Source organism: Dysidea avara, chromosome 4 (genome assembly GCF_963678975.1).
Source record: "Dysidea avara chromosome 4, odDysAvar1.4, whole genome shotgun sequence".
Classification (NCBI taxonomy): domain Eukaryota; kingdom Metazoa; phylum Porifera; class Demospongiae; order Dictyoceratida; family Dysideidae; genus Dysidea; species Dysidea avara.
The window spans coordinates 39652867-39674190 of NC_089275.1; the positions used below are offsets into that span (position 1 = coordinate 39652867).

General features: G+C 41.0%; 2 protein-coding genes and 3 long non-coding RNA genes across 6 annotated transcripts; 4 read left to right on the forward strand and 1 right to left on the reverse strand.

Moving 5' to 3' along the window:
* The first annotated feature begins 332 nt into the window (after nt 1–332).
* LOC136252103 (uncharacterized) lies at nt 333–1730 on the forward strand. The gene is made up of 4 exons (XR_010699356.1): nt 333–361; nt 415–521; nt 575–601; nt 1699–1730. It is a non-coding gene; the product is annotated as an uncharacterized lncRNA (long non-coding RNA).
* A 124-nt stretch (nt 1731–1854) lies between these two features.
* LOC136253007 (uncharacterized) lies at nt 1855–2206 on the forward strand. The gene is made up of 3 exons (XR_010699892.1): nt 1855–1963; nt 2015–2041; nt 2095–2206. It is a non-coding gene; the product is annotated as an uncharacterized lncRNA (long non-coding RNA).
* A 764-nt stretch (nt 2207–2970) lies between these two features.
* On the forward strand, nt 2971–4368 carry LOC136252296 (uncharacterized). The gene is made up of 4 exons (XR_010699452.1): nt 2971–2999; nt 3053–3159; nt 3213–3239; nt 4337–4368. It is a non-coding gene; the product is annotated as an uncharacterized lncRNA (long non-coding RNA).
* A 1173-nt stretch (nt 4369–5541) lies between these two features.
* LOC136252102 (MARCO-like protein) lies at nt 5542–11943 on the forward strand. Its single transcript, XM_066044476.1, has 14 exons — nt 5542–5559; nt 5611–5637; nt 5691–5717; nt 5771–5797; nt 5851–5877; nt 10793–10819; nt 10873–10899; nt 10953–10979; nt 11033–11059; nt 11120–11146; nt 11197–11223; nt 11277–11303; nt 11356–11382; nt 11622–11943. The coding sequence occupies exons 3-14, from the start codon at nt 5693–5695 to the stop codon at nt 11753–11755; spliced, it is 429 nt and encodes a 142-aa protein (XP_065900548.1). The 5' UTR covers nt 5542–5559; nt 5611–5637; nt 5691–5692; the 3' UTR covers nt 11756–11943.
* A 3692-nt stretch (nt 11944–15635) lies between these two features.
* Nucleotides 15636–20323, reverse strand: LOC136252104 (uncharacterized). 2 transcript variants are annotated; one of them, XM_066044477.1, is made up of 10 exons: nt 20220–20323; nt 19983–20172; nt 19666–19929; nt 19497–19617; nt 19248–19379; nt 18896–19132; nt 18671–18841; nt 16404–16556; nt 16105–16166; nt 15636–16046 (listed from the first exon to the last, which is right to left on the reverse strand). In XM_066044477.1, exons 1-10 carry the CDS (start codon nt 20306–20308, stop codon nt 15834–15836), a joined length of 1632 nt encoding a protein of 543 aa, XP_065900549.1. In that variant the 5' UTR covers nt 20309–20323; the 3' UTR covers nt 15636–15833. The 2 variants fall into 2 exon arrangements, with proteins under 2 accessions (XP_065900549.1, XP_065900550.1); XM_066044478.1 differs by lacking the exon at nt 19983–20172 and having other exon boundaries at nt 20220–20307.
* Between the last annotated feature and the right edge of the window lie 1001 nt (nt 20324–21324).

The following is a 21324-nucleotide window of genomic DNA, read 5'->3' on the forward strand; positions in this document are numbered from 1 at the left end:
GATTTTTCCCCACTAGTTGTGAACGGAAGCCAGCAGGGTACAGGTATGTTAGATGGTGATACTAGTCAGTTAACAACAGAGACACTTCCCCACTAGTTGTGAACAGAAGTCAGCAGGGTACAGGTATGTTAGATGGTGATACTAGTCAGTTAATAACAGAGATTTTTCCCCACTAGTTGTGAACGGAAGCCAGCAGGGTACAGGTGTGCTAGATGGTGATACTAGTCAGTTAACAACAGAGATTTTCCCTCACTAGTTGTGAACGGAAGTCAGCAGGGTACAGGTATGTAAGACGGTGATACTAGTCAGTTAATAACAGATTTTTCCCCACTAGTTGAGAATGGAAGCCAGCAGGGTACAGGTATGTGAGACAGTGATAATAGTCAGTTAACAACAGAGACTTTTCCCCACTAGTTATGAACGGAAGTCAGGAGGGTACAGGTGGGTGAGATAGTGATACTAGTCAGTTGACAACAGAGATACTTCCCTACTAGTTGTGAACGGAAGCCAGGAGGGTACAGGTATGTTAGATGGTGATACTAGTCAGTTAACAACAGAGACACTTCCCCACTAGTTGTGAACGGAAGCCAGGAGGGTACAGGTATGTGAGACGGTGATACTATAGTCTGCTAACAACAGAGATTTTTCCCCACTAGTTGTGAACAGAAGTCAGCAGGGTACAGGTATGTTAGATGGTGATACTAGTCAGTTAATAACAGAGATTTTTCCCCACTAGTTGTGAACGGAAGTCAGCAGGGTACAGGTATGTGAGACGGTGATACTAGTCAGTTAACAACAGAGATTTTTCCCCACTAGTTGTGAACGGAAGTCAGCAGGGTACAGGTATGTTAGATGGTGATACTAGTCAGTTAACAACAGAGATTTTTCCCCACTAGTTGTGAACGGAAGTCAGCAGGGTACAGGTATGTTAGATGGTGATACTAGTCAGTTAATAACAGATTTTTCCCCACTAGTTGTGAACGGAAGTCAGCAGTGTACAGGTATGTGAGACGGTGATACTATAGTCAGGTAACAACAGAGATTTTTCTTCACTAGTTGTGAACGGAAATCAGCAGGGTACAGGTATGTGAGACGGTGATACTATAGTCAGGTAATAACAGAGATTTTTCCCCACTAGTTGTGAACGGAAGTCAGCAGGGTACAGGTATGTGAGACGGTGATAATAATCAGTTAACAACAGAGACTTTTCCCCACTAGTTGTGAACGGAAGTAAAGAGGGTACAGGTATGTTTGATGGTGATACTAGTCAGTTAAGAACAGATTTTTCCCCACTAGTTGTGAACGGAAGCCAGCAGGGTACAGGTATGCTAGATGGTGATACTAGTCAGTTAACAACAGAGATTTTCCCCCACTAGTTGTGAACAGAAGTCAGCAGGGCACAGGTATGTGAGACGGTGATACTATAGTCAGGTAACAACAGAGATTTTTCCCCACTAGTTGTGAACGGAAATCAGCAGGGTACAGGTATGTGAGACGGTGATACTAGTCAGTTAATAACAGATTTTTCCCCACTATATAGTTGTGAACAGAAGCCAGCAGGGTACAGGTATGTGAGACAGTGATGATAGTCAGTTAACAACAGAGATTTTTCCCCACTAGTTGTGAACGGAAGCCAGCAGGGTACAGGTATGTTAGATGGTGATACTAGTCAGTTAAGAACAGATTTTTCCCCACTAGTTGTGAATGGAAGCCAGCAGGGTACAGGTATGTGAGACGGTGATGATAGTCAGTTAACAACAGAGATTTTTCCCCACTAGTTGTGAACGGAAGCCAGCAGGGTACAGGTATGTTAGATGGTGATACTAGTCAGTTAAGAACAGATTTTTCCCCACTAGTTGTGAACGGAAGCCAGCAGGGTACAGGTGTGCTAGATGGTGATACTAGTCAGTTAACAACAGAGATTTTCCCTCACTAGTTGTGAACGGAAGTCAGCAGGGTACAGGTATGTAAGACGGTGATACTAGTCAGTTAATAACAGATTTTTTCCCACTAGTTGAGAATGGAAGCCAGCAGGGTACAGGTATGTGAGACAGTGATAATAGTCAGTTAACAACAGAGACTTTTCCCCACTAGTTATGAACGGAAGTCAGGAGGGTACAGGTGGGTGAGATAGTGATACTAGTCAGTTGACAACAGAGATACTTCCCTACTAGTTGTGAACGGAAGCTAGGAGGGTACAGGTATGTTAGATGGTGATACTAGTCAGTTAACAACAGAGACACTTCCCCACTAGTTGTGAACGGAAGCCAGCAGGGTACAGGTATGTGAGATGGTGATACTATAGTCTGCTAACAACAAAGATTTTTCCCCACTAGTTGTGAACGGAAGTCAGCAGGGTACAGGTATGTGAGACGGTGATACTAGTCAGTTAACAACAGAGATTTTTCCCCACTAGTTGTGAACGGAAGTCAGCAGGGTACAGGTATGTGAGACGGTGATACTAGTCAGTTAACAACAGAGATTTTTCCCCACTAGTTGTGAACGGAAGTCAGCAGGGTACAGGTATGTTAGATGGTGATACTAGTCAGTTAACAACAGAGATTTTTCCCCACTAGTTGTGAACGGAAGTCAGCAGGGTACAGGTATGTTAGATGGTGATACTAGTCAGTTAATAACAGATTTTTCCCCACTAGTTGTGAACGGAAGCCAGCAGGGTACAGGTATGTTAGATGGTGATACTAGTCAGTTAACAACAGAGACACTTCCCCACTAGTTGCGAACAGAAGTCAGCAGGGTACAGGTATGTTAGATGGTGATACTAGTCAGTTAATAACAGAGATTTTTCCCCACTAGTTGTGAACGGAAGCCAGCAGGGTACAGGTGTGCTAGATGGTGATACTAGTCAGTTAACAACAGAGATTTTCCCTCACTAGTTGTGAACGGAAGTCAGCAGGGTACAGGTATGTAAGACGGTGATACTAGTCAGTTAATAACAGATTTTTCCCCACTAGTTGAGAATGGAAGCCAGCAGGGTACAGGTATGTGAGACAGTGATAATAGTCAGTTAACAACAGAGACTTTTCCCCACTAGTTATGAACGGAAGTCAGGAGGGTACAGGTGGGTGAGATAGTGATACTAGTCAGTTGACAACAGAGATACTTCCCTACTAGTTGTGAACGGAAGCCAGGAGGGTACAGGTATGTTAGATGGTGATACTAGTCAGTTAACAACAGAGACACTTCCCCACTAGTTGTGAACGGAAGCCAGGAGGGTACAGGTATGTGAGACGGTGATACTATAGTCTGCTAACAACAGAGATTTTTCCCCACTAGTTGTGAACAGAAGTCAGCAGGGTACAGGTATGTTAGATGGTGATACTAGTCAGTTAACAACAGAGATTTTTCCCCACTAGTTGTGAACGGAAGTCAGCAGGGTACAGGTATGTGAGACGGTGATACTAGTCAGTTAACAACAGAGATTTTTCCCCACTAGTTGTGAACGGAAGTCAGCAGGGTACAGGTATGTTAGATGGTGATACTAGTCAGTTAACAACAGAGATTTTTCCCCACTAGTTGTGAACGGAAGTCAGCAGGGTACAGGTATGTTAGATGGTGATACTAGTCAGTTAATAACAGATTTTTCCCCACTAGTTGTGAACGGAAGTCAGCAGTGTACAGGTATGTGAGACGGTGATACTATAGTCAGGTAACAACAGAGATTTTTCTTCACTAGTTGTGAACGGAAATCAGCAGGGTACAGGTATGTGAGACGGTGATACTATAGTCAGGTAATAACAGAGATTTTTCCCCACTAGTTGTGAACGGAAGTCAGCAGGGTACAGGTATGTGAGACGGTGATAATAATCAGTTAACAACAGAGACTTTTCCCCACTAGATGTGAACGGAAGTAAAGAGGGTACAGGTATGTTTGATGGTGATACTAGTCAGTTAAGAACAGATTTTTCCCCACTAGTTGTGAACGGAAGCCAGCAGGGTACAGGTATGCTAGATGGTGATACTAGTCAGTTAACAACAGAGATTTTCCCCCACTAGTTGTGAACAGAAGTCAGCAGGGCACAGGTATGTGAGACGGTGATACTATAGTCAGGTAACAACAGAGATTTTTCCCCACTAGTTGTGAACGGAAATCAGCAGGGTACAGGTATGTGAGACGGTGATACTAGTCAGTTAATAACAGATTTTTCCCCACTATATAGTTGTGAACAGAAGCCAGCAGGGTACAGGTATGTGAGACAGTGATGATAGTCAGTTAACAACAGAGATTTTTCCCCACTAGTTGTGAACGGAAGCCAGCAGGGTACAGGTATGTTAGATGGTGATACTAGTCAGTTAAGAACAGATTTTTCCCCACTAGTTGTGAATGGAAGCCAGCAGGGTACAGGTATGTGAGACGGTGATGATAGTCAGTTAACAACAGAGATTTTTCCCCACTAGTTGTGAACGGAAGCCAGCAGGGTACAGGTATGTTAGATGGTGATACTAGTCAGTTAAGAACAGATTTTTCCCCACTAGTTGTGAACGGAAGCCAGCAGGGTACAGGTGTGCTAGATGGTGATACTAGTCAGTTAACAACAGAGATTTTCCCTCACTAGTTGTGAACGGAAGTCAGCAGGGTACAGGTATGTAAGACGGTGATACTAGTCAGTTAATAACAGATTTTTCCCCACTAGTTGAGAATGGAAGCCAGCAGGGTACAGGTATGTGAGACAGTGATAATAGTCAGTTAACAACAGAGACTTTTCCCCACTAGTTATGAACGGAAGTCAGGAGGGTACAGGTGGGTGAGATAGTGATACTAGTCAGTTGACAACAGAGATACTTCCCTACTAGTTGTGAACGGAAGCTAGGAGGGTACAGGTATGTTAGATGGTGATACTAGTCAGTTAACAACAGAGACACTTCCCCACTAGTTGTGAACGGAAGCCAGCAGGGTACAGGTATGTGAGATGGTGATACTATAGTCTGCTAACAACAAAGATTTTTCCCCACTAGTTGTGAACGGAAGTCAGCAGGGTACAGGTATGTGAGACGGTGATACTAGTCAGTTAACAACAGAGATTTTTCCCCACTAGTTGTGAACGGAAGTCAGCAGGGTACAGGTATGTGAGACGGTGATACTAGTCAGTTAACAACAGAGATTTTTCCCCACTAGTTGTGAACGGAAGTCAGCAGGGTACAGGTATGTTAGATGGTGATACTAGTCAGTTAACAACAGAGATTTTTCCCCACTAGTTGTGAACGGAAGTCAGCAGGGTACAGGTATGTTAGATGGTGATACTAGTCAGTTAATAACAGATTTTTCCCCACTAGTTGTGAACGGAAGCCAGCAGGGTACAGGTATGTTAGATGGTGATACTAGTCAGTTAACAACAGAGACACTTCCCCACTAGTTGCGAACAGAAGTCAGCAGGGTACAGGTATGTTAGATGGTGATACTAGTCAGTTAATAACAGAGATTTTTCCCCACTAGTTGTGAACGGAAGCCAGCAGGGTACAGGTGTGCTAGATGGTGATACTAGTCAGTTAACAACAGAGATTTTCCCTCACTAGTTGTGAACGGAAGTCAGCAGGGTACAGGTATGTAAGACGGTGATACTAGTCAGTTAATAACAGATTTTTCCCCACTAGTTGAGAATGGAAGCCAGCAGGGTACAGGTATGTGAGACAGTGATAATAGTCAGTTAACAACAGAGACTTTTCCCCACTAGTTATGAACGGAAGTCAGGAGGGTACAGGTGGGTGAGATAGTGATACTAGTCAGTTGACAACAGAGATACTTCCCTACTAGTTGTGAACGGAAGCCAGGAGGGTACAGGTATGTTAGATGGTGATACTAGTCAGTTAACAACAGAGACACTTCCCCACTAGTTGTGAACGGAAGCCAGGAGGGTACAGGTATGTGAGATGGTGATACTATAGTCTGCTAACAACAGAGATTTTTCCCCACTAGTTGTGAACAGAAGTCAGCAGGGTACAGGTATGTGAGACGGTGATACTAGTCAGTTAACAACAGAGATTTTTCCCCACTAGTTGTGAACGGAAGTCAGCAGGGTACAGGTATGTGAGACGGTGATACTAGTTGTAACATATTAGAATATACGCATGCGCATATGTAACACGTGACACAATTGTTGTATTCGAAGTATTTCGTGTAGCGTCTATCACATGGTGTCAGAATGGACAAGCTAACGCCACCAGATCCGCTAGACTTGGATGGCAGTAACGTTTCTGATGCTTGGAGGAAGTGGAAACAACGTTTCGAACTCTTCTCACTTGCCAGTGGCCTCAGCTCGAAAGACGAAGGAATCCAAGCTGCGACTCTACTACACGTGGTCGGACCCGATGCTCTAGAAGTCTACAATACGTTCTCGTGGGAAGATGGAAGTGACAAAAATAAAGCAGCAAAAATACTGGAGAAATTCGAAGCATATTGTGTGCCGCGGAGAAACATCACGTGGGAAAGACATATGTTCAATACGCGCGACCAACATGACGGAGAAACAATCGACCAGTATGTCACAGACCTCAAGACCAAAGCCCAAACATGCGAGTTTAAAGATCTTAAGGACAGCTTAATAAGAGACAGAATAGTGTGTGGCATACACTGCGACAAAACACGCAGCAGACTCCTCAGAGAACCTGATTTAACTTTGCAGAAGGCAGTTGACATATGTAGGGCAAATGAAACGACATCATCCCAAATGAAGCTGTTCACCGGTGACCAAACTAATGGTCTACCTGCCATTCATGGAATACGGTCTCAGAGCAAACAAGTTCAAAAGGTATCTTGTGACCGATGTGGAGGTTGGCACACCAAGCAACAAATCTGTCCTGCATTTGGAGCAGAATGTCGAAAATGTGGCCGAAGAAACCATTTTGCCAAAGTATGCCGCACAAGGGTAACTCAACCACTACACAACTACAGTATCCAAAGAGAGACACCTGACAGTGATGATCTGTTTATCGGCACACTCGGACAGGCTCACGGAGTAAAGGACTGGTCGGTTACTATCTTAATGAACCAACAGAAAACCACTTTCAAGATTGACACTGGCGCCCAATGCAATGTGATACCTCAGTGGCTATATTACCAAGTGTGCAAGGACCCACTCAAACCATCCTCGGCTAGCCTAGTAGCATTTGGTGGCCATAAGTTACACACTTGTGGCAAGGCTAAAATACCATGCCAATACAAAGACCTGAATTACCTTGTCGAATTTGAAGTCATGGACCACAACGTTCCAAACATTCTAGGACTCATTACATGCATTGAAATGAACCTTGTACAACGCATAGACACTGTTGGTAACAGTCGTGCTAATTTGTTTGAACAGTACTATGATGTGTTTGAGGGACTGGGGTGTGTCACAGATGTGCATTACCACATAAGGATTGACCCAATAAAAACACCAGTAATCCATCCACCACGCCGTGTGCCCATTACACTCCGTCCAAAGATCCAAGAAGAGCTTGCACGTATGGAAAGCCTTGACGTAATAGAGAAGGTCACTGAACCTACAAGCTGGGTGAACAGCATGGTGACAATAATCAAACCTAATGGCTCTTTACGTATCTGCATTGACCCTCGTAATCTTAATGAAGCCATTCAGCGGGAGCACTACCCCATGCAAACTATAGAAGAAGTAACTACGCGGATGCCAAATGCCACCTACTTCTCAGTTCTAGATGCCAGTTCAGGCTATTGGCAAATCAGCCTTGACCAAGAAAGTGCCAAGCTCTGCACATTCAACAGCCCATTTGGTCGCTACATGTTCAAACGCCTTCCATTTGGCTTATCATCTGCACAAGATGTATTCCAAAAAGTGATGACAGAAATGTTTGAAGACATTGATGGCGTGGAGGTTGTGGTTGACGACATTCTTGTATGGGGAGCAACTGAGGCTGAGCATGATGCTGGGCTGATTAAAGTCCTCGACAGAGCTCGCCTACGAAACCTGAAATTGAACAAAGCTAAGTGCCAATTCAAGAAACAAGAAATCACTTACCTGGGACATGTCCTGACTAAAGATGGATTGAAGCCAGACCCCAAGAAAACACAGGCGATTAATGATATGACACCTCCAACAAGCAAAGAGGCCCTACAACGTTTCCTTGGCATGATCACATACTTATCCAAATTCATTCCTAACCTCTCACAAACTGCAGCACCTCTTAGAGCACTGCTAGAAAAGGATGCAAAATGGCAGTGGCATCCGGAACACCTACAAAGCTTTTCGACATTAAAACGCCTAGCCAGCAGTGCTCCTGTTCTTGCATACTTCAATCCCAGGCAACCAGTCAAACTCTCAGTTGATGCCAGCTCCAAGGGTCTAGGTGCTGTCCTTCTCCAAAATGACCACCCTATAGCGTATGCTTCAAGAGCCCTTACAGACACTCAACAACGGTATGCTCAGATTGAGAAAGAGATGCTCGCTATAGTATTTGGCTGCACAAAATTCCATGACTACATCTATGGCATGCCTGATGTTGAGGTAGAAAGCGACCACAAACCACTTGAAGCAATCCTAAGAAAACCTCTCCACCAAGCCCCATTAAGGCTACAGAAGATGATAATGACTACACAAAAGTATTCACTCAACGTTACTTACCGACCAGGCAAGCAACTTGTATTAGCTGACACACTATCACGAGCTTTCCTACCAGAATGTGGAGAATCAATAGAAGAGAAATTTGACATCAACATTTTACAAACTTTGCCTATCTCCGAAACAAAGCTAGACCAACTAAGAGAGGAAACCAAAAAGGACCCACACTTGCAACAACTAGCATCAGTGATTGCCACAGGTTGGCCAGAGACAAAGCAAGAAGTGCCAGCAAACTGTTTACCCTACTGGAACTACCGTGATGAACTATCAATTTGCAATGACATCATATTCAAAGGTGAGAAAGTCATAATTCCCAATAATTTGAGGCATGAGATGCTGCACAATATTCACAGTTCACATCTAGGGATGGAGAAATGCAAAAGAAGAGCAAGGGATGTTATGTTCTGGCCTGGGATGGCCGCCCAGATTCAAGACATTGTTGCAAACTGCCATATCTGTAGTACGCACCAGCGAAACAATATGAAGGAACCAATGATATCGCATGAGATTCCAACCAGGCCATGGTCTCAGGTTGGTGCCGACCTGTTTGAAATCAACAACCAAAAGTATCTAGTTATGGTTGATTATTACTCGGGTTTCATTGAAGTGAATTTGCTCCAAAATGGAACCACCAGTAAGCACATTGTTACACATTGTAAATCACAGTTCTCCAGGCATGGAATCCCAGACAAATTGATAACAGACAACGGTCCACAATTTTCTAGTGCCGTTTTCAAGCAGTTCGCACAAGATTATGGATTCCAGCACCTAACATCAAGTCCACACTACCCACAGTCTAATGGCATGGCAGAGAAAGCTGTCCAAACAACTAAGAACCTTATTAAGAAAGCCATTCTAAGCAAAAGAGATCCATACTTAGCTCTACTTGAATATCGAAATACACCTATCTCCGATACATTAGGATCACCAGCACAGAGGCTCATGGGCCGAAGGACAAAGACTCTACTTCCAACCACTGCCAAACTCCTGCAACCTAAACTCATCAACCCACAGACTGTTCGTAAGGAACTCAGACAAAGGAAAACACGACAAAAAATTTACTATGACCGCCACACAGCCACTCTCAAACCATTAACAGTAGGAGACACAGTCATGATGAGAGCAAAAGGGAAATGGGAACCAGCAACAGTTATTGCCATTAGTGCAGATGGACCTCGCTCCTACATAGTCAATACTCCAAGTGGACAAAAGTACCGTCGGAACAGACGCCATCTAAAACCAGCACCTCGCAGTCTGGATGCATCTCACCACTACACAGCTAATCAGAGCTATGATAACTGGCTGGATGAGGACAGTATTGCTGATTACAATGACACTGCTGAGATGGAAATACCAGCAGAACAAGACAGTAACCCATCACCCCATTTACAACTTCGCAGATCACAGAGAACAATTCGGAAGCCATCAAGATACACCGACACAGATTATTGAACTCTAATATGCAAACACCATAATGCACAATTTGTTGTAACCGTATGAGTGCACACTCAAACAACAAGGGAGATGTAACATATTAGAATATACGCATGCGCATATGTAACACGTGACACAATTGTTGTATTCGAAGTATTTCGTGTAGCGTCTATCACACTAGTCAGTTAACAACAGAGATTTTTCCCCACTAGTTGTGAACGGAAGTCAGCAGGGTACAGGTATGTTAGATGGTGATACTAGTCAGTTAACAACAGAGATTTTTCCCCACTAGTTGTGAACGGAAGTCACCAGGGTACAGGTATGTTAGATGGTGATACTAGTCAGTTAATAACAGATTTTTCCCCACTAGTTGTGAACGGAAGCCAGCAGGGTACAGGTATGTTAGATGGTGATACTAGTCAGTTAACAACAGAGACACTTCCCCACTAGTTGTGAACAGAAGTCAGCAGGGTACAGGTATGTTAAATGGTGATACTAGTCAGTTAATAACAGAGATTTTTCCCCACTAGTTGTGAACGGAAGCCAGCAGGGTACAGGTATGTTAGATGGTGATACTAGTCAGTTAACAACAGAGATTTTTCCCCACTAGTTGTGAACGGAAGTCAGCAGGGTACAGGTATGTTAGATGGTGATACTAGTCAGTTAATAACAGAGATTTTTCCCCACTAGTTGTGAACGGAAGCCAGCAGGGTACAGGTATGTGAGACGGTGATAATAGTCAGTTAACAACAGAGACTTTTCCCCACTAGTTGTGAATGGAAGCCAGCAGGGTACAGGTATGTTAGATGGTGATACTAGTCAGTTAACAACAGAGACACTTCCCCACTAGTTGTGAACGGAAGTCAGCAGGGTATAGGTATGTTAGATGGTGATACTAGTCAGTTAACAACAGAAGTACTTCCCCACTAGCTGTGAACGGAAGTCAGGAGGGTACAGGTATGTTAGATGGTGATACTAGTCAGTTAACAACAGAGATACTTCCCCACTAGTTGTGAACGGAAGTCAAGAGGGTACAGGTATGTTAGATGGTGATACTAGTCAGTTAACAACAGAGATTTTCCCCCATCCCCCACTAGTTGTGAATGGAAGTCAGGAGGGTACAGGTATGTATGTGAGATGGTAATACTAGACCATTACAACAGAGATTTTCCAGTTGGTAGCAGAAGTCGGCAGGGTACAGGTATGTGAGATAGTTATACTAGACTGTTTACAACAGAGATCTTTCCCCAATAGTTGTGAATGGAAGTCAGCAGGGCACAAGTATGTAAACTGTTAATGCTAGACCATTTACAACAGAGATTTTCCCCACTAGTTGCGAGAGGAAGTCAGCAGGGTACAGGTACGTATGTGTGGAAATAAACTTGCCTACTGTTTCTTGGGAGTGATAAGAAGCCCAGATATACATAATACATATTTGTACAATATTCATGATCCCTCAACTCTGAGACATAGACTCATTATTAATTAGTTCTCCTTGTGTTTCATTGAAGATGCTGTTGCTTTATGTAAATTTCATAACCTATCATAGTAGTGGGTATTGTTCCTACAGTATGTATTATGCGATTACTATGTCTATAGCAAGAAAAAAAAGAAAACGCCGCTGCGGAACCTGTGCTGGCTGCAGATCAGATAACTGTGGACGCTGCAAGTCCTGCTTAAAACCCACACTTAAGCAAGCGTGTGTTAAAAGACTATGTCTTTCTATGAAATAATTTTATTGATCAACATATACTTTGTGCACACTAAATGTTTATACCATGCATCAATGGCAATCGGATACCTGACAGTTGAAAATATCTATGTGCACCTTGTTTGCATTAATAATGCATTGCACATGTGGGTGAAGATTGCATATTGCAAGCATAACCCTGGGGTGGGTGCATGTGTGTTTAGTTTATGCAGGTGGGTACATGTACAATAAAATGATTGTGTGTTGTAATGTGATCACAAGTGGGTTATAATATAATCAGTGTATGTGTATTATGGGAGATTGTGCATGTAAATGGATGTGCACAAATTTGGGATGTATAGTGTAGTGTGTTATGGTTATGTAAGCAATGTTGATAATAACCACATGTAGATTAAATATAAAGTTAAGTGCATACAAATAGGTTGGTACGTGTGATTGAATGTGTGCTTGTATAGACATGCTTGAACATAGTTCAGTAGCATCGTTGAATGCAATCAGAAATCCAAAATGGTAGCAGAAATTACAGTGAAATAACATTAACTTGATGACAATGTCATATAACAGTAATAGTATATCACATCCATGTGTGTCACCTGTAAGGCATGGTCCAACCTGCCCCAGGAGGATTTGCTTGCATTGACTCTCAGTACCTGAGTAGTGAACAGGTGTCTTATTGCTGATTCACTGGGTATACGTAGGTGTAATCATGGTAGCATGTTGGCTGAAAGCTTTGTGTTCATCTATAGCTACTTAGTGTTAGAATGTACAACGCAGCATTCATAGTTTATATAGCGTTGGGTAGCTACATGTGTAGTATGTGAATGGCCCTGCAAAAGCAGAGCATTCATATGTGGCTCATAACCTCTAAACCATGCAATATTTTCAGGTGTGAACAGAATATCATTCTATTATGGCCGTTGCAATTATATATAATTATGGTGAATCCAAGGGCAACCTTTGTTATTATAAAAAAAATAATTTGTTCATTATGCATAAGTTACAGAACACAAAATTTCGCTGCAATACTGAAATAATCCCTGTGGATTGTGTGGTATGTAGTATATAATGCCCAAATGGTCAATTGGTCGCATCATCATATCCAGACTCTTAGAAGAGTTAAAGGTCAAACATAATAATTATGAGCATTTGAATGGATCCACGTAGGTTCTGTGTCCATCTTCAAAAAGTTGTAACCTTGTCAAGCAGTATAATAATTTTGTGTACATGTGCAGGTCAAACATAGAGCATTGATTTATTCCCACAATCGATTTTGGTCTGAGCTTTAATAAAACAAACAAAGGGTGGTACCACTACCTCATCTACATGCAAGTTGCTTTGATGAAAGTGGATTGCTCTTTTAGAAGTGCAACCACTTCCCAGGATACATTTCAATGTACACCAGTGTACATTTAGATGTCTCCCTAGCCTGTGTTGAGGTATACATGGCAAATGTATCCTGGAATTCCTTTGATCTGAGATGTGAAAGTGCTACACATGCCCACAATTAGTGTCCATGCATTTAACCATGCATAATTATGGACTTTGCTTGTTGCCTAAAATTAATGGCCACAGGTGAGACTGCATGACTTTTTACTGTAATTATTAGAGTGGAACCTCCCTTATCTGGACCTCTATTATCTGTGCATCTCCATTGTCTGGACAGCCCAAAATAGTCTTGTGGCTTGTAATCTAGATATGTTGACCATATGAAGTTATATAGTTGATTCTCTGGATCAGAATCACACAATGATTTGGAACACTGGATTTCTTTCTTTTCCCAACACTTTACCACCTAGTGCTAGGAGTGGTGGCAAGGCGGCAAGGGATACTGGTAACCTTGGATAATAAAAACAATTGGAACACTGAAACCTTGTACATTATCAATTTTGTAATTTAGTTTTTTCCACCTGCTGTTCAGGGTAGATAAATTACGTTGATGAAAGACTTGAAAAACTATCATGGTCTTTATAGCACATGTACAGTCATGCTGCAAATCTCTATTTTCTCTGTTTCATACTAGTTGATATTATTATGATCACACTGAAACCTCTCTAATCCGACACCTCTGTAATCCAGAATATATATATAGCTCTATAATCTGACATTGTCTTGTATACCAAAAAGACTTTTTCTATATAATATTACCTCAATAATCCGACATCCTTGCTAATCCAACACAGTTTGTCTTACACCATGAGTATCGGATTATAGAGGTTTCACTGTAAACCGAATGCAGTGGAACCTCTCTTATCTGGGCAGTCTGGTACATACTACTGTCCATATCTCAGAATATGATCCACAACTAATAATGCTAAATACACTAAAGTAACTGACTTAAATACAAGTAATGTACATTGCTATTGCTATCAGTTAGTGCTAAATGGGCAGAAGAGGCAGTGGCTATACAGAACATTCATGGCCACTCCCCTGGGCTGTAAGAAATGTATTATCATGTACCTACGTAGCAACCAAGTGGTTATTAGTGGAATAAACAAGCCACCTATATCAACCTTTGGGCTCCCTCCTTGTGCTTTCATCTAACCCATGCATTGAATTTGGCAGCTTTAACATTTCTTCCAATGGAGAGAATTGCAAATTGTAGAACTTATTGTATACATGATGTAGTCAACACACACACACACACGCACGTACATGCACACACAAACACATACACACAAACAAGCACACACACACAAAACAAAGCCTTCAAGTAAAACAAAGCCTTTGGGTGCCATGCTAACACAGTCATGCCTACCCAGTGAACCAGCATGCACTGGGACTCCAGTGTTTTACTCAGGTGCTGAACAGGAAAATCCTCATGGGGTCTGCCTCACATAAGGGGTGAAGGACCAGGTGGGATTACCAGTGCCCACAGCTTTACCAGTGCCCACAGCTTTACCTGTGAGGCACGTGCACGGTACAGCCTCCTGTAGGTAGTCTTACACAGTTGGCTGATTAGCACCACTAAGGTACCCATTGATGTTTCAGCTGGGTGTGGGCTGCTTCCCCAGCTGACACCATGCCAAGCCATCGGTCTGGCATACTGGAAAAATGTGCGGAGTAAAGTTTCTTGTTTAAGGAAACAAATTAAACAACAGCAAAAACTAGGCATCAAACCTGGCACTCCTTGATTATACCATGCTGATACTCTAGCCACACACACACACACACACACACACACACACACACACACACACACACACACACACACACACACACACACACACACACACACACACACACACACACACACACACACACACACACACACACACACACACACACACACACACACACACACACACACACACACACACACACACACACACACACACACACACACACACACACACACACACACACACACACACACACACACACACACACACACACACACACACACACACACACACACACACACACACACACACACACACACACACACACACACACACACACACACACACACACACACACACACACACACACACACACACACACACACACACACACACACACACACACACACACACACACACACACACACACACACACACACACACACACACACACACACACACACACACACACACACACACACACACACACACACACACACACTCCTTGACTGGGGATCCTCTTCGTATAGGCCCCAACCCCCCGTAAGACACACCCATCTACTTAGCCAAGGGACACTATTTACAAGCCTTTTATTTAGGCTAGGTGGACCTCATGGAGGATGAATGAGCCACAGATAATAGCAGAGACCTCAGCTTCTCCTTGACCACACAGTCAGGGACAGTATTGTTTTACCATGCAATATTATTCATACACCTAATGTACTACAAATGTTCAACTGCCTTTTATTTTTCACATCTTTTTTATCATTTTCCTATATACTTTTACTCTGTACTGCAGTTCTCATTAATATTATGTACTACAGGTTGATATACATAGTCCAGACAGATGTATAGGTGCAATTATGAAGACAAAAATTACGTGTAAATACAGGAATGAATAAAAAATATCAGCTGACAATGATTATGTAAGTGAACAGTATAGCTGCAGTGTGATAAGGTGCAAAATGCTGTATACATCCATCAGTCAATATCACTTTCACTACTTTCATCAGGTTCAGTAATATGGCACTCGTCTACAACATTGAACACCTCTAGAGTTCTAAATTCTTCTGCCATAGTACACAGCTTGTGTACTATCTTGGCTTTACTTTTCAGTAGTGTTGCCAATTTTCCCTCTAAAAACATGCGCTCCATTGAATAAGAAGCATACTTGTAATTGCAAGGTAGATTTATCTGTACAATTAAGCATTTCAATATGTGTGATATGAACTCTACAAAATTAATATCTGACCTGATCAGTTGCAGAGTCTCTTATCACCAGCTGCATCTTGTCCTCAACATCTCTTATAGATTCTGTTGCAATTGTAACTTATGTGCATGTTGAACATACATAAATAAATGCAATGTAACACATTGTCTGTTGGTTGTTTATAGCATACCAAATCCATTGTATAAACAATATTGTTTATATCCTATAATAAATTTTGTGTAAAATAGCCTTGTCTTTTACGCAAGTTTTAAACACTTAGTGTACTTGAAAGCTACTTTCTTGGATAAAAGTAAATTAAAGCAAATAATCATATAGCTAACCTGAAATTGCAGGCAATATCACTTTGTCATAATAATGAAGGCAATCCTTCATTTCTCGTATGAGTAGAATTCTTTCTTCTTTATGACGCTTAAAATTGTTGAATAACTCCACAGCTTCTATTTGCTGTTGTAGTTCAATACTCCGCCTTTTGCCTGTAATTATGATGTAAGCATATTAAATAACATTTAACCATATTATATTGTGCATTAGTATATGTAGGTAAATTTTTCAGTACAGTGAAACCCCTATAATGTGATGTTCATTGGGATAAGAATATTTTATTGGATTAGCAAGGATGTTGGATTACTGTATTACATGCAAAAAGTCTTTTTGGTATACAAAACAATGTCAGATTATAGAGGTATTCTGGATTACAGAAGTGTTGAGGCTTCAGTGTATCAGGATGACTAAACAATGAAACCTCCCTAATCCGACACCTGTACCTCTATAATTAGACATTGTTTTGTATACCAAAAAGACGTTTTCTATGTAATACTATGTACCTCAATAATTCGACATCCTTGCTAATCCAACACAATCTTCTTATCCCAATGAGCGTCGGATTATACAGTCCAGCGCCTAAGCCAAATATTCATTCACTATTTGATAAAAGCACCAATTTTTTACAGAGTATATGGAGCATGCACTAAGTGTTTTAAGAAGGGGAGGCATGTAAAAAGTCCTCAGGAACACCCCTTTTTGCACCCCTTTTTGCAACTATTTGTTACTATTAAAAATCAATCATGTTTCTATCAAGTTAACTGCTGGGCCTAGTATCATAGTAGTACAAAGCATACAGCTGGAGCATAATAGCCTATTAGTAATCTATAAAAATACAAATAGTTTTCTCGCCTAGGCAGTAAACAAAATCACTAAAATTTCCATTTGCAGGGATTCTGTTAAAGTTTTGGACCATCAATGCTGACAATTGTGTAGTACTATGTACAAGGATCATCCTGATGTGTATCGTTTGTTTATTAAATGGGTATAACAAAAGTTATTTAATGCAAAGTTTTAATAGGTCACAGGTGGATATCTCAACAGAAAACCATGAACTACAGCAGTTCAGTTATCAAGCACAGAGCTTGAACAAAAGGTCCATTGGCCTTATACTGGGCACCATATGAAAGATAATTACATTTCTAGTTTAATGAAGGCAGTTGCAAGTTGTTTCAACATCTTGTTTTCAAGTTACAGCACTTTCAATTCAGTGTAATATAGCATAAGCAAGAAAAACACACAGGTGAGTATTAAGGTATTTCTTAGTGCTGTGATAATGCTCAAAATAAGCATAAAGGAGCTGGGTTCCAATGAAGTGAGATTTTGAGCACTAAGAAGTACCTTATGACGCATCCTTGTGCTTTTCTTGCTTATGCTATATTACTCTGAATTGAAAGCACTGTAACTTGAAAACAAGATGTTGAAACAACTTGCAACTGCCTTCATTAAACTAGAAATTTAATTACCTTTCATATGGTGCCCAGTATAAGGACAAGGGACCTTTTGTTCAAGCTCTGTGCTTGATAACTGAACTGCTGTAGTTCATGGTTTTCTGTTGAGATATCCACCTGTGACCTATTAAAACTTAACATTAAATAACTTTTGTTATACCCCTTTAATAAAGAAACGATACACATCAGGATGATCCTTGTACATAGTACTACACAATTGTTAGCATTGATGATTTCTTTAACAGAATCCCTGCAAATGGAAATTTTAGTGATTTTGTTTACTGCCTAGGTAAGAAAACTATTTGTATTTTAAAGATTACTAATAGGCTATTATGCTCCAGCTGTATGCTTCGTACTACTATGATACTAGGCCCAGCAGTTAACTTGATAGAAACATGATTGACCTTTAATAGTAACAAATAGTTTTCTTGTCAGGGTGCAAAAAGGGGTGTTCCTGAGGACTATTTACGTGCCTCCCCTTCTTAAAACACTTAGTGCACGCTCCATATACTCTGTAAAAAAATTGGTGCTTTTATCAAAAAGTGAACGATTATGTCAATTTTAAGGGCTTATGTACTGCACTAATAGAGGTTTCACTGTATATACTATAGCATGTTCATGGATTTATAAGCAAACACGCCATGCTTGACACACAGCAAGTCGGTACATTCTATCAAAACTTTTATGTTATTGTTTTAGTTAAATACCCTTTGTTTACTAACAATTTAGTATATGCAAATATGTTAGATGACAATGTGTCAGATGCACATCACTATTATAATAAAGCTAGGTAATTTACTTTCTACTAGCTTTACCTGTAAGCAGTGACCATGGAAAATCTCCATCTAAGATACTCTCCACTGATGTTGTGTGGTATTCATCTACTGCAGCACCACAAAGTTGATTGTATTTATCTACACAGGTTGCCAGCCTATTCTTCTCTGTTGCTACACTGTGCCTCAGGTGTGCTCTTTGCTTACTAGATGCTACAATAATTTACACTAGCATAATCACAAATGCATTATTCCAAGTTTACGCACTTGCTAAATTTTGTACATTGACTTGTTTCTTTTTTATACTTAAAAATAGCATTTCCATATCAGCTTGGAAGTGCTCTAAGCAGGTCTTAATTGCCAATTGTTTCCCTTCTTGCAAACACTGCTCTCTTGAAGCATCATCTACGATCAATAATAACTCTTCCAGTTCCCGAAGTCTTACAGTGTTAGTCTGTGATCTTGAAACCACAGATGTTGCTTCCTTATAGAGCTGAGCAGATTCTAGAGAATTGAATGTATATGTATTGTACAAAAGTAGGTGTTGACGTTTTTAAAGTCTTTTCTGACATATGCTTGTATCGTCACAAATTCTATTACATACACACATCATACATACCTAGTATTATACTATCAACAATATCACTGCTAGCACTAAATTCTGTGAGAGAGGTAGCTATACCCATATGCTTCCAGAGTTTGAAGTACTGCTCTCGGTTATCTCTCTCTGAAAATTCCTTGTTCAGCTCACCTGAAACACATAGGGATCAGATCATTAGCATGTTTGTGTGAATAGACCACAAAATAGTGTCTACTATACAATTCACAAAATATTATATACACACACACACATGTACACAGTATATACCTCTTGCTACTGCTTGTATATTAGCTTTATATAAATGTAGGCTGTCTTCAGTTGTGTTGATGCTTGAGGTCACCCGCAGTGTATTAAGTTCTCCCTCCAGGGTTAATAACTTCTCATCTGTCTACAAAAAAGTATATAAAATATTTTGGTTACTTAAAGAGGATTACACCTTTCTCAGTCTCTGGATTAATGTTTGAGGAAGAGAATCAATTTTTCGTTGATTCCAAAACCTCACAGCTTCAGTGAGAAAGTCTTCTCTGCTTGTAGTGCAGGTATAGTGAAAGTGAATAGACAAATTGCTTTTCAAGTACATACGATAAGCCAACATGTATTTAGTTGACGGACTCCATCTTGAAATGTAGCTGAAAAACAGCTCCATATCCTCCCCAGATCCTGCGCCAGCTCCATCTTGCCACCGAGCACCCCATAGCACCTTTACAGCATAATTAAACATATTATTCTGTGTGCTATACCTCTAATTATTACCTGACAATGCCAAGTATGAGCTTTTGCATGCATTACAGGGAGGCAAGGAATCATTTCGTTTCCACTACTGTTGCCTGAATAGTGGACACTGCTGGTCCATGGCCAATATTTGCATATCACATCATGAATTAGATAACTCAGATTCCGATGAGTGAGATAATTCATGTGCAGAAAATGAGTATAGCCATATCTTTATCAAATAAAGATTACAATTAAGTTAATAACACACATACGTACATTTCACCACGAAACATGTTGACTGCTTTTTGGGCAATTATGTGACGACAGCCAGCCACAACAACTCCAGTCTCATCCAAATCCCTCATTGTCTTTGAAGTAGATTTGGCTGCCTTCCATCTACTCGTACCGCACATACCTGGTTGCTACAAAAATAGCAAATGCAGATCAAAATACTGAATTAATTTGTGTATGTGTGTGTGTGTGTGTGTGTGTGTGTGTGAGAGAGAGAGAGAGAGAGAGAGAGAGAGAGAGAGAGAGAGGAAGATCATAGCATTAGTTAGGGCACTACCTTCACAGACTGGTGCTTACTAATGCCTAGTTGCTCTGGTATTTTCATTCTATCCAGCTAGGCATGGAGTTAACTAAGAAAGCAAATGGAAACTACTGTATGTCACATGATAATAGCTCCTGATAATATAAATTGAAACTTTGGATGCCCAAATCTTCCAACTGTGAAACATCTTCCTGTGTTGTGCTAATCATCAAGTTCCTAATTTGCCTTAGTGCCTGAACAGTACGTACGTGTTTCAGAATTGTGTGTAGGTGTCAGGTGCATACAACAACTAATAGCTTTTAGCTATTGATAAGGGGCCAAACATGTAGCTGTACTCTGATTGCATGATTTCCTACAGGTTGCTATGATTGATTTAAAACAGATATCCACTTCTTCTTCTTAAGCATTTAAATTTATTTAGTGACATCTCCACTAAGGAAAGTCTTAATACAGACAATTAATACCTTGGTGTGGTTTCCATGCGTGAAGAAAATGACCGTGTACTTTAGGCACATGACTTTTTCGTGATGTGAAATGATGGCCATACCCTAGTGACTGCATACATTCAGGCCAACAAGCTGCAGTCAGGCAGGCAGGTGGGTGGGGTAGCAGATTCATGTGAAAGCAGGCCAAAAATTGGGTTATGATGATTTGGTTTAAAATTCACTATTCAACCTTCTGTAAGTCAACACACAGGATTTGTTGCTATATACACTGTACATTAACACCTTTTGTAAAGATGCTTTTCGTCATGCGCAATACAGGTGTATTTACAATGACAGCATTTTGTTACTCCTTCAACTTTGAGGAAAGCCTAAAGCAGTACTA